Below are 14,581 nucleotides of genomic sequence, written 5' to 3'. Positions count from 1 at the left end.
GCTCATCACAGCCGCAGCGCAGCACTCCAGCTTAGCAGCAACGTATTTTAACTGCAGTTGCTGCGTTACGCCATTATGAAGGCGCTATATCAACAGCAGTGCACCGGAAAGACTTGAAGCAACAACTGAAGAAGAAACTGCTTCTTTTTTTTTTTTACATTATTGTACCGAAGAAGAAACAGATCATGGAGCAACCGTTGCACACAACCATTTCCTGGTTCCGAGGCAGAGGTGGCGCGCTACAGCCATGCCAAAGTAATAAAAACACAGTATATACAATAAACATAATAGTGTTATACAACATCGCTCAACAATATTTACAATTTAGCATGCACTAGTGGAATGACTTTTTAAATCGTGAGGCGTGGCAGACAGCACAACACCGGGTCATCCACATAAGCGCTCAAGCGAGCCGCAGTACGGAGCCTCCGCTCGCCTGGCCCATGGTCATGGCTCCAAGCTTCGAGTATGGCTGCCCGGTGAGTGAGGACGACTAGCCGTTGACTCTTCGCGGCCAAAATAAATGAGACTGCTGGTGTGTTCCATTTAAGCACTCGCGGTGAGCTTCGCGTGCCTGTAGTGCCATGACGGCAAACCTGGAAATACATTTTTCATCTACATGTCAAAGCTTATGGGTTATTTGCTTATTTGATGGGCTATACTTTAAAACGTCGCCATATCATGCAACAGAAATTCATATTTTGAATCCTGGAAAAAACAGTGCCCGATATTTCCCCACTCGTGAAATGTTAAGGCAAAATCGTTTTACTGAATTAATGTTTTAACGTGATAATAGTCATATTCTTAATTTACAGAATACTTGTACGTCATGGCGCATGATTAAGCATGTTCCATACCACGTTTTTTCCAACCGATACTCAATTCTTGAGTAGTCACCGATACTGATACCAGATACCGATACCACTAGTACAGGGTTCTTGCAGGAATTACTAAGTTAAATTTTTAGATCTTTTTAGACCATTATGAGAAACATTTTATACCAGCTTCAAGTCATAGCAAGCTGGTACTTTCTGGCTTTCGCGTGTGACTTAAGGGCCTTTACGCCCAAAGTCTCCAACTTTATATATTTGTTTGCGTACTTTGCAATGAGCCGTGTGCCTATCGCCTGCTACCGCTTCCAACCAGCTGGAAAACTCGGTACTTTCAAGCCAATTCTTGTTAAACTGACATTTACCCATTTTACAAAAACACGCCGACAGTCCCCATTCTGACTAACTGCGTGAACTCGGTGGAGAAGAAAACTTGAAAGGTACGGTACGCACTAAGCCACCTAATTATAATGCTACATTCACACTAAAAGCAAAGGGAGAGTTTCACATCGCCTTACTCACTAGTGTATCACTGCCAGAGTACACGGGCGCTTCATTTGCGCACACGGAGAGAGGGGCTTTGCTTCGCTTCACTTATCGCAGCCACTTCCACTACGGCAAAACTCCTCTCAGAAAAAAACGTTTCAACATAGCAATCATATGGCCAACACTGTGCTATAATGCTGTAGCTAATGCAGGGTTCTACGTTAAGCCTTTTCGGGTGGTAATAAGAGATCAAGTCATTTACAATTAGTAAAACATAACTCTAAAACATTGTACATTATATATTAAATTGTTGATTTAATCACATTTATTGATCAAATCTCTAGGTCCATTTGCATTTTTACCGGTGTCCAGACACCCTGTACAATACACAATAAAATAAATTTTTAAAACTAAATACGTAAATAAAATAAAAGTAAAACATCTAGTGGCAATAAAAGTCACATTCAAAATATGTGGCTGTACAAGTTTTTTACAAGTGCAAATAATTACATTCAATACAACAGTATGCCAGAGTAGCTGCCATTTAACCATTCTCCTCACAAACTGTAGCGTGACCGTCTGAACACTTGGTGGCACATTGGGTCGCATCCACATAATGACGTACTTCATAGACAGTAGAAGAAGAGCGCCGCGAACTGAAAGGATAGCGTCATGTGCTAAGTTTGAATCGAAGTGAATAAAGACAAATACAAGACTAATTGCTGAGAATGCTGCGCAGATCATCAAACTCAATGTCCGCTACAGGTACAGACAGCGACCTCCACCCAATTTAAAACAATTTGTGGCGATTGAAGGCTTTTATCTGCCGTGATCTGAATGCAACAATCTAGATGCTATGCTAGTCGCTACGAACTACTCAGCCCTTCCGAACTACATTGACAATACAATACAATATAACACAATACAAAAGCGAAGGTGGGCATTTGAGGGGCTGCCCTCAAATGCCCACCTTCACTTTTGATGTTGAAGTTTTTCAGCACGCAGACAGTAGAACGCAACAGGCAGATTTGTTTCCGTACAGAAAGTTCTCGGAACGGACTTAGCGGACATAAGAATTTAAGACTTGGGTAAATTAAATTTTAGACCTGTGATGAAAATATGTTTTTTAAGACAGGCCTAAAATTAAAGTTTCTGAATTTGAGACTTTTTAAGACGTTTGCAGGAACCCTATAGTAAATAAAATTCCCCACCCCCCAATTTTTTTTTTTTTAAACACCTTTATACCGCAATACATAATTTTTCCTTAACATTGCATGAAATTAATGGCAATTCATATCATTTCTAGTTCCTGATCATAAAACGGCTGCAGAAGGGTGGCTGATAATGGTATCAGTCACCGCCACGAGTACCAATACCTTCAAATAAAACTGTATTGGCACGGATACCTGGTATCGGTACTAGTTGCCCATTATGTCAGGATGGTACCACCTCTGCCTCAATTTTAGCCAGGAAAAAACCCTGAATGTGATCCTGTGATTACGATGGCACCCACAGCTAACAGGAGCAAACAATGGCGCTCACTTAACCCTCTGCGCTCATGCTTTTTCCATCATTCGATACAGTTATGTAAACAGGAAGAGGGGGGGGGGGGGAACGAATAAATAACGGTGATTAAGAAAGTCTGGCTTACATAATGGGGCTGGAGGTGATGTCAGCGCATGAGCGCACACACGTGGTGCAGTGTGAGGGTAAGAGGCAGGATGAGTTCCACAATTTTCTTTGGCACCGTTTACAATTGATGGGGTAACAATGTCATCACAGCCGTCTGAGCAGATCTTGTAAGGACTCCAACTTGCATAATAAAGACCCTAACCACCTATACTAATCGCAGGCATTGAAAGGCTATGAATGACAGATGTTCTTAAAATCCAATGCATCACCAACAAGCTATTCAGCAATTCAATACTTCCAATCTGCACACAATTGGAATCAATTATGTGCTTCCTGTCAATCGGTGAAAAAAAAGAAAAGAAAAGAAAAGTAAATGACGCACGAATCGTAAAGATTGTCTCATTACTACAAATAGCAGAAACGAGTTGCAAATCGACAGTCATTTGTATGAAATATTTTGTGTGAGCATGTTTCAGTATGCTTCTCTGCAGGTACAACAGCAGAGGTATATTAAAGCGTTTGTCGAAACAGTGTGCCACACCCACAACTCACAGCATTTGAGCTTGCTGGGTGATGCTGCTGTGAAGGAGAATGTGACAAAGGTAAGTGTTTTTATTTCTTTCGGGTTTTTTTTGTTTATTGCCAGTGCAGATTTAGCTTCACAAGCTGTGACCCACTTCGTGGAGCGGAATACTGAGCAGCCCGTTTGACGTCAAAAAGCTGCTGCATGCTGCGGGCAAGTTGCACACTGTGTGACACACACACACAACAACATTAGCATAATATTAGTTGGAACAAAAGCACACAAGAAATAACTACAGCTAAAGGCTCATCAAACTTTGCCCTAACAAATATTATACCATCATGTTACTGTAAGAAGACATCTGAATTCAAGAAATATTCCTGTTTATTTGACCCAGATCATACTGTGGCCAAACTGTGCTGCTTGATCAAAACAAGGGTAAAAGAAAGAAGAAAAAAGAAGCTAGCTGTTGGTGGCTAAGGCTATCTAGTGCCTGCAGATATCTTGATATGCCTAAGAAGGATGGTTGAGTCATTTATTTGCCCTGATGACTCAACTCGAGCTTCTGTTGCACGAACATGTCATATGATGCACCATGGTGGTTTTATGCTTGAGACTGAACAACAGAGGTCTATCTTTGTGTAGTATTTACCTCTGTCAAGGAGGTTATCATTTCAGAATTCAGCAAAGGTTTATCAAGTGACGGCCAAGGGGAAAACCCATTAAAGATAGCAAACATTCAGATAAAATGTTTCAAAGTTTGTTCTGTGCTGGTGGAGGTCTGAGTGCCATTTCTATTTTGCACCCACCTTGCTACCCGGCTTTTGAGGTGGAAACATGAAGGGCATCCCCTGCTGCCTCTGATGCCCCCTCTACTCTGCAGTCTACAGGAGTCTGACCTTTTTTTCACTGACCGCTATCTGTATGACCTTCAAATAGCTAACCCAGAGGAGGTCTTCACAGAGAGAAAATATATCGGTGAATGAATAGACAGAAATTTGGCTCAAATGTGTGAATGTTAGGAATATATGTAAGGGATTAGTATTGACTACATGTTTGTGGATGACATATCAGGGGTTGAACAAGGAAATCAACGTTTAAAATTCCTTTAGCTTCAGGAGTTGAGGCGCCTGGAGCAGACTTCCTTCTCAAAAGCCATTTCATCCAGTTCTTTCGGGGCGATCCTGAGGAGCTCTTACCATGCCAGCCAGCAGATACAGTCTCTCCAGCAGTTCCAGGCTTGTCCCTGGGGCCTCACGCTGTTAGGACCTGCCTGAAACACTTCACCAAAGTGGCATCCAGGAGCATCCTAACCAGATGCCGGTGCCACCTCATCTGGCTCCTCTCAATAAGTCAGCGCAGTGGCTTGTTGACCCTATTGCTTCTCAACCTACTTCTAACGGAGAGCCCAGACAACCCTTGTAGAGGAAACTCATTTCAGCCACATTAATCTGTCATGTTTTTCTTTTGGGTCACGATCCATAGCTCATGACCATAGGCGAGAGAAGGAACGGAGTAAGTATGTGTGTATTTCCGGTGCCCACTACTGTAAGAGAAAAATTAGACGTACATTTTGTACTGTAAATCATGACGATTATTCTGCTGGTTTGCAACTAGGCGCTACTAATTCACTCCGAATTAGTTTGAAGAAATTCTCACACCCCCAATATTGACTATTCATATGAGCGTTTCATAATTTGCTGTCATTTTAATAAACCAGTTTTGTTGTTGTAGTGCTGCCAATTTTGCATTCATGTCAATAAAACAAAGTCCTCATTTATACTCAATTTATCATGTCCCTCCATTTGTCAGAGTGCATTCTGGGTGGAAAGCACACAGCGTACAATGCTGCTCATCCCCCCCCAGAGAATTTTTTTCCCTCTTCGGCCTAATCACCAGCCAAGTAATGTTCTGGTCTATGTTTTTCAAAGCTAATCTGCGATGTGGACAACTGGCGGCAAGTCAAAAGTGTCTCTTTAAATTGGGGTAATAACATCTCCAGGTTGTAATCTTGGGACTCATCTGAGAAACAGATGAGCGGAAGCAAAGGACCACATAAATGTGCCAACAAAATGGCACTCGATGACAGTAATATGCTTCAGTCAAAATTGACCTTTTCTGCTTGGAACATTGGGGATAAACAAACAGCTGTAATTTGATGTTCTTCAATGGTTTTGCTCTGTAAGTGTTGTTGAAACAATAGTTGCACAGTTAAGTAACTATACCGGTCATAAAATAAAAAAAACAGTTCCTTAAACAGAATAAACAAAAACCCGACACATCGGTATAAATATGGTGTTAGAACTTAAGCATAACTTATAATGGGTAAATGAGTCATCATTTTGCCAGTTTTTAGGCTGTATTTCTGGCTCAAAAGTAAACATATCAACAAAGCCTAATTACGATGACGTTTAAAGGTAAAGCAAATGCTGTATTTCATTGAATACACTACAAAGACAAGATGATATTGATGTTCAAACTGGATTTTGTTTTGCAAATATTTACTCACTTTGAATATGAAGCCTGCAACTCATTCCAAAACAGGATCAAGTTTATCATTGTGTTCAATAAGTGTTTGGGAAATTAGGACACTCATTTTTGAAGAGTTGTAGGTGGAATTCTTTGCCATTCTTACTTGATGTACAACTTCAGTTACTAAACAGTCCAGGGTCCCCAATGTCGTATTTTGCGCTTTATAATGCGCCACACATTTTTTACTTCCATTTATAGATGAAGCGATGAAACATGTTGACTATGGAAGTGCTCCTGAGACCACGTGGCAATATCCTTTAGGATTAAGGTGGTATCTCACTGAGCGGTGAATGCTTGCAAAGGTGATGAATGCACACAAAAAAACACCCCACATAGCTTGCCTTCCCTTCAGTGTTCCGCCTAACTCCGCAACAAGGTGATATTTTTACTAGCTGGCTCTGAATACCATAACTCCGTGGTAGCATTAAAAAAATACTACAAGCGGCCACACTGGTTTTGCAGGGTTGCATCTGGTGCTCCTTAAAACATAAAGCAGTGGTGTCCCTCGGGAGACATTTTGCACTCCATTGACCTCAGTTTTGAAAAAAAAAATGCCTTCTTGAGAATTTGCTACAGTAAACAGTCATCTCACACACAACCCTCAATCACTTCCCAACACAAAAGTGCGAATGGCCAGGGCAGGTAGTTAAGACATTTCTAAACTACGTCAGCACTGACATCACAGTAGACCATGGATCAAAACCTCTTATATTCCACACCCACATGGACAAAATTGTTGGTACCCCTCTCTTAATATGAGGACAAATAATAAAATAAATAATAAAAATGGTAAGAAAAAAAAATCACATTGCTTTTTAATTGTATTTTAAAAAACAAAATAATGAAACAGGCCTAGACAAAAATGACAGTACCATTAGCTTATTTGTTGTGCAATATTTTGACGCAATAACTGAAATCAAACTTTTTATCTTTCAGTGAGACGTCACCTCTCAGTAGGTGTTTTGGCCCACCCTTCATGAGGAAAGTGCTTCAGTTGTCCCAGATTTGAAGGGTGCTTTCTCCATACAGCGTCTGCTCCTTTCCCAAATGTTCAGTAGGATTTTGATCAAGGCTTATAGAAGGCGACTAAAGAATTGTCCAATGTTTTGCTCTTAGGCATTCTTGGGTGTTTTTTGCAATGTTTTGTGACATCATCCCGTAGCAAAGCCTATAACCTGCGACTAATTAGTCTTGAGACTTAATTGTAACCTGCACAGATTCAAGACACTCAGTGCGAGATGGAGGAAAGCAGTCACTGTATATAACACATTCTCCACCATGTTTCAAAGTAGGGACAACTTTCTTTTCTTGGTGTTCCTCATTTTTGGATCCGTGTACGTAGAACTTGCTGTGCCTTGGCAAAAAGTTGTTGTGTGTTATCTTCCAGAAACTTTGTGGCTTGTCGACATGCAGTTTGGCAATTTTGTTTAAATTATTAATTTTTAACAGTAGAGTCCTCCTTGCTTGTACCTTAGATCTTGGAGTTCGCCTTTAATTTATTTGGAGGTTGTTGTGGCCTCTTTAGTTACCATTCATATTACCCGTTTCATCGATTTGCCATAAATTTTCCTCTGGCAGCCATGTCCAGGGAGGTTGGCTAGTCCCGTGAATCTTTCATTTTTGGAATATGTGCAACTGTAGTTACAGAAACATCAAGCTGCTTGATGATAGTCTTGTAGCCTTTACCTTTAATGGGCTTGTCTGAAACTTTCTCTCCAAAGTCCTGACAAAAACTCTCCTTCGCTTCGTATGGTCCATGTTTAATGAGTTTACAGTACGCACCATGTTACCACACAGCAAAGTGACTACTTGTCACTCTTTAAATAGGCCATCTGACCGCTAATTTGAGGACACACTGGGTTGAATATGTACCTAACTCACATTATTTTCTATAAATTTTTGTCCAGGCCTGTTTCTCAAAACAATTCTGTTTAACAACAATTAAAAAGTCATGTCTGATTTTAACTGGTTAATTTTCATTGTTATTATTTCTTTCATTAACAGAGGGGAGCAAATTTTTTGGTGTGTTTAGCGGTCATTCATGTTGTCGTACCTGCAATTTTAATGTTCATGTGGCCATCCAGCAGCAGATTCTCTGCCTTCAAGTCCCGGTGCACAATTTTGCGGTTGTGACAGTATTCCACCGCCGACAAGATCTGCCAAAACTTCCTCCTGGCCTCCATCTCACTCAGTCTGCCGTGCTGAGCCAGGTAGTCTGCAGCCAAATAGAGAGGGAAATGGTTACAATGGTAACAGACTATGAATGCACAGGCTTTACAAAAACAATCTAACATATTCGATCAAACAATCCACTCGGTGTTGCTGGATCTATTTTAAGAGTAAATTATTGGTTGGATTATTTTTTCCTTAATCACTGCCTTGATTCGCTGTGGCATTGCCTGGGGGTCCTGGAAGCCCAGGCTTTTTTTATGCTTGCTGTCAGCTCTTTGTTTGTCTGGTGGCCCTCATTTCCCTCTTGATCGTACTGTATTGTAGCCCCCGTTTTCCTCTTGTAATACAGTACTATCAAAAGGAAAATGAGTCAAAAGACTGGTAGAATAAAAGCATCTGAAGGACATAACACTCATTTTACATTGCTCCAGGGGAATGTTAAGTCATCCACAGCATGGTAGAGGAATTGCTCACATTAGAAAAAAGGTTACTTATTAGATAGTAGCTGGTACATTCCAAAGTGGATGCCATTCAGTGACCAAGGCAGCGCTTATATTTTCATGCAAAGCTGCTAATCAAAAGAAACACTACAGAGTGGAATGTGTCGAGAAGGTCAAAGAGACCAGATCGCTAAAACAACGTCCACGCTCTTTTGAGGCTACAATCAGAGCAAAATGAATCGCTTCATTCCATCTCTGGTTATCATCTCTGGTGTGTAGATGTTAATCCAAGTTGATGCCCTCTAATCACATAGGTGTCCTTTCAGTTACCGGGGCCGGAAATATCTTTGTCGACAGGGGTGGGTCGGTTATGGAGTAGTAGGTGCCAACAGAACGTTTTCTAACTTGGTGACCATTGATCAATGATCTGCAGCGGACATGCCCTGAGCATTTTGATATTTGTAAATCACTGAGTGTTAGTTTAAATAAGCAAGACACACAATATAATTGGGTAGATTGTAAAACATTTAGGAAAGCTAAATTAATCCAAACAGCATTTAGGAAAGCTAAACTAAACCTAACAGTATAAATGCAAATGATGGCCCTGTAAAGTTTTCTCATCCAATCCCCTTGACAGTAGCCTGGTTTACATGGAGCCATGTATTCCGATTAGAATGAATCCGAACGGCCAAACATAATGAAAATGGCTCCATATAAACACCTCAATCGGAATAAAGAGGCGGCATGCGGCACGCGCTGCTCTCTTGACATAAATGCATCATGACAATGTCATTTCCACCCACTAAAATGGCAGCGTCTCCCCGGAGCTTGTCTGCGAAGGGAGAACTTGTTTTATCAAGTTCATCAAAATGTTGCTTCAACAAAAGTGTTAACACTATCACAACTACTGTGCTAAATGACGAATGAAATCCATCTTGATAAATCACGTGATTGATGTCCGTACGTCCCGCGGTGGCTCCGATTAAAGGAGGGGAGCATATAAACGACAGATCGGAATAAATCATGTCACATGTAAACAGGTGACCAGAGAACTTCATTCGGAATGATTTCAATCGGAATGACTAAAAAGTCTCCATGTAAGCCTGGCTACTGAAATATCAATCAAAAAGCACATTTAAGTTACTAATTTACAACAACAAAAACACATTGGTATATTGACCTAAACAGAGAGACACAATATTGGGGACCTTACAGATATTATACCAGGATATTTCCAATAACCCACTTAAATGTCGATTTAATCACCGACCGATCCTAAAAAGCTTTTGTTTTCAACTGAGCACACATATTTTGAACTCCAGTTGAACAAGCCATCGTTAATTACTGGGCTGTTAAATTGGGAATGCGTACCAAAACCAAGTCAAAGTCAAGCAGAATGAGTAATCCCCAAATAACAATGTTGGCCAGGGGAAAGAACTCAACACAGTGAGGCATGCTTCCTGGGAAAGCGAACAGAACAAGCATGAATCATGGGGGTATTAGAGAACAGATCAACGGTCGCTGTGCCATGCCAGAGAGCTGGCTGAGGAATTGAAGTCTCGTAACAGCTGCTCAGGTTTAGATGGGACAAACTGTGTGTCTACAGGGAAGATTGCTGTATTGAACCTTGGTCTAACTTCAGATCACACCGCGGTGGAAAGAGGTGAGTCTGTGGGTGTGGAGGACAAGGGGCAAAAACAGTAGTCTTTTTTTTTTCACACCAGTAACTGATAGCGAAGCAATTGAAATACAGCAACCACATTAAATTCCCATCTATGGAGAGACGGCGGTGCTTATTTCATTCTGGAGCACCAAGCGCGAAAGATGGCTAGGAGCCAGGTGGAGCTTGGCTTGGTTTTAACGCACTAAAACTAGTACAACTTTGTTGTGTTTGGTTAAGACCAATACATTTAAATAGGTTTTAAAATAAAAAAATATTTTCCTAATAGCTGGAGACAACACATGATCAAAAAATATTATTAACCCCCTTGACACTTTCCTCGCTATCGATTGCAGGGAGCTCTATATTGAGGCTAACCGACTATCAAACTGTAAGGTCACTATTAAAGCATCAGAAATTTTAAAACCCATATCTGATGAATTTGTTGTCAGTAGATATAACTTGGCAGTATCTAAGTTCTATTCCAATCTAAGTGATTAAAGGTCATTACTGTAAAATTAGAGTTCCATTAATCTATAATCCCAGATTCATGGGTGAAATATTGAGGCATTAAGCCTTGATGTTATTCCATGTACTGGTATATTTATATTTCAACTAATCTTCTTTATAAGACTTTAATTTAATAAAAGATTTAAACTTGAATACGTTTGATACAGGAGATAATGATTGGTTCTCGTTTAGTCGTACTGACAGTAAAGCATCTATCTGAATGCAACTCTATTGGTTTGTTACTTTACTACTCGAGTATTTTTTAGATTGTACTTTTACTTAATGTTGTGCAATGTGCTTATCATTGAAATAAATGGCTCAGCAGGGGAGATGGGATACAGACATGCAACCTTTGAGTTGCAAGATGCCTATTTTACTGTATTACTTACCACCACAAACCAACACCTAGATAGCTACACAACCAGCTAGAATGTGCAAACTTTTTCAAATTCAGGCATTGTTTTGTCTGAAGTGGGGTACTAGTATTTATATAGCAGTATGACAACCAATACAAGATGCTTGGGGTAGCTGGGGTCAAACTACTACTACTCATACTGCTGTTTATTTTTCAGCTTTTGACTGGTTTGAAATTGAATCTGGGATCACTTGACTAGAACTGCATGCTGCTGACTGACAATTTTCTAGATCATTCCAATGCAATCAATGTATTTTTTCCCCAGTGCATCTAATTACATGAGGATTAATAATTGATCAGCTATGACCAATATATTTGTTCTAATAAATGTGATATGCATGTAAACATAATGTTTATACAACTGGTTGTGCAATAACACAACATTCCAGACATGACCGTGATGTATCAATGTTGTTCAATATGTATATAACCTTTTGTCCTTGAAATGTAATTTGTAAAGTGTGTAAATGTGAGTTTCATCGATCATATAACAATCAGTCGTGTTCATGACGAAACAACTGCTCGTGGGATTACTTTGCCAATGACTCCTAGTTTGTGATAGGTAGGTCAAACAAAGCTTCTTTTATCTGATGCCATTTTGAAAGGACATACCTAAGATACATTTCAGATAGAAAACAAAGTCATGCAATGTAAAAAAAGGTATTCAGGTTAACAATAAATTGCAACATCATGGTATGCCACCAAATTTTCTAACTTCACCTATGTACAGTAACCAAAAAAGATGGGGTCAGCCGAGGCCAAGTGGATTAAGGTGAAAAAAAAATCTTTACAATAGTATGTTTATGCAGCCCCACGGGTCTATACCTGGCATTCTGATTAATATTGCATTTGTGGAATATGAATTAAACAGCTAGATCCACCTGTTTTTATCTATCTCAGGGGATGGTTGTTTTGCCACTTGCTGTCGACTGAAAATGACATCACAGAGGGCTCAAGTAACGACCAATTTCTGCGGACCTCCAAGACTGGTCATGTGAAATTCTCAAGGTGAGTTTGTGAGGTCGTTACCTGAGGGTCCTGAGCAACTTTGATTAATTTTCAGGCAACAGCAAGTTGCAAAATGGCTGGGCCCTGAGATAGCTAAAAACAGGTTGGCAGAGGTCAAATTTCATGCACGTGTGAACACAGCAGAAAAACATGATTTCATGTCAAGATATAATCGAGAAAAACAGGTTTACTGTTTTGCTGAAATATGGAAGGAGATGCAAATTAACAATTTAACTGTATTAGCAAAACACAATTTATGCAGTCATTTTTAGCGTTTTTAAATCATGTTCAAAATCAAAGGCAGAACTGCAAACACACATTGGTGTCCACACATTCCATGACCCAATGATATGCCAGAGGGTTCATGGGCAAACACAAATTGACAGCTTATGGAAATAGGGTGGTGTATCAAAAAAAGAATTTCTTTGAAGGCAACAATGTCTCTCTCCTTCCTCTCCCATCAGGCAGACTGAGATCTGTATGAGAGAGCGAGCTCTCTGCCAGCTTTAACGCTCCCCTCATCACGCCAGTAGTGCTTTCTTAAATATGCATGCCCTACATTATCCCACCACCTTCCAAATTCAAATGGACGTCCCCACACGTCTCTCTACTCTTTGCTCCGCTTCCTTTTCCATTGAGCCTCCACTCACTGGGCTGCTGCAGTATTTGCATTTGACCCAATTTCCAGGTTTGATCTGTCCAGTGGTTTTGAAATATATTGAGGCGCAGCAGGCACATCAGTTAACAGAGGGTGACCACCCATCCCTTGGGCAAGAATAAATGCAGCCATCGCCACCTTCTTGTGCCATATTTGACTCTGCTTTCACCGACGAGATGTGTCAGAAAAGTTGCATGACTAGTGTCACAAAATACATATTTCAAACCTAAATTAGGAACATGTAATCATCAAGAATTGAAAATAGTGCCCGATGATGAGACCAATGAGATTAGACTTACATGGGAGAGGACGATGAGAAAGTTTTCTTCGAGTATGATTTAGATACAAAATCTTAAGAGTATTCAGTGGACATACATGCTCACAATGCCCTGAGCATCTGATAGTTCCTGACTGAAAAGATCATTGCCAGTGCCGTAGGAACCACTCTTGTCACCTGGCCTGGTTCGGTGAAATCCCCCCCCCCCCCCAACCCAAAGAGAGTCATCAAACCAACCCACTTAGAAAACGTGGATAACATCAAGACGGCCATTACGATTGAATCCTTCCAAGTGTGCATGACACTGTGGCAGAAAAGGCTGGGGAATGTGCTACACTCCTGGAGGTTTACATCAAATGGAAAAACTAGCATTTTTGATATACATCTTTTTGTAACGCCAGTCCGAGAACTTTTAGGACACACCTTGAATAAACACATGCATGCTTCTTATCTTGTTGACTCACGGCAAGACAGTGCACTGTTAAGGCCTTTAGACCTTGTTATACTTCTGCGTCTGGCTACAGTGGAGACGTTACAAAATTTGCAACGGTGTCGGCCGTAAATTCGTCAAAACACAACTCATTAAAGTTAAGAGTGTGCGCAATTGTTTTTTTAATATTAAATGGTCACTTTTTTTCCAATACATTTGTTTGACAGAATGTTACTTCAAACATCACCTGTACAATATGTAAAATGTTTCTGATGCCAATATACTGACTGTAGAGCGGCTCAATTTAAATTGTATTATTTCTTATGGGAAATATTGTTTTAAAATCCAAACTGGTTTTACGTTTAAGGTTCCACTTGTACAATCCAATGTAATAAAAAAAACTTTCAAAGAAATCTATATCTGCCTGTCTGAGTCAAAGCAGCGACTGCCACAACTGATGACGACATATACAGTACACTAGCTCTTGCATAACAATATTCCATTGTGCAATCAGAGCAAAGAGGTCAGAGAAATCAGCACACAATGGTTTTATAAATCCCGGTGATGATCCGAGAGGAAATATACAGACCATCCGTCATTGGTTATTTAAGAGAGACTGCAAACGAGGTGAGAATGAGACGTGGTGGCAGCTGTACATGCAGGCCCATATGGATCCTCTATTTGGGCAGCATTGTAGCATTCTATTTTTAATTTTTTTTCTTCTGTTTTCTTGCTGTCTGCTTCCTAGCTCTCTGTGGGTCACATGAGCAGGAGTGGCAGTTGCTGAGTCAACATCACAAATGGAACACTCGCCTCAAAGACACATACGACCATTATGTTGACTGTTTAGTAATCCTCTCAAGCCAACTGTTTCTGGAATTGGGCTTCATACATTCTCAGACCATCTAATAGGTGAAGTTAATAAGCTTATGTGGATCATGTTCTGCTTAAAGTTAGTTAATTTCAAATCAAAGTTGATCTTTCTGTGCCATTCTATTTTGCATTTGT

General features: G+C 40.3%; 1 protein-coding gene across 1 annotated transcript in view; it reads right to left on the bottom strand.

Moving 5' to 3' along the window:
* The window catches only part of sik2b (salt-inducible kinase 2b), a 48,843-nt gene that overhangs the window by 18,919 nt on the left and 15,343 nt on the right, over positions 1-14,581 (bottom strand). The window contains exon 4 of the mRNA XM_086079875.1: positions 8,057-8,218. Coding sequence (XP_085936001.1) covers positions 8,057-8,218 — 162 coding nt within the window. The remainder of the gene's footprint in view (positions 1-8,056; positions 8,219-14,581) is intronic.

The sequence above is a fragment of the Leptonotus elevatus genome, chromosome 7 (assembly GCF_054856555.1).
Source record: "Leptonotus elevatus isolate MCC_2025b chromosome 7, RoL_Lele_1.0, whole genome shotgun sequence".
Classification (NCBI taxonomy): domain Eukaryota; kingdom Metazoa; phylum Chordata; class Actinopteri; order Syngnathiformes; family Syngnathidae; genus Leptonotus; species Leptonotus elevatus.
This window is presented reverse-complemented; position numbering and strand designations above follow the sequence as displayed.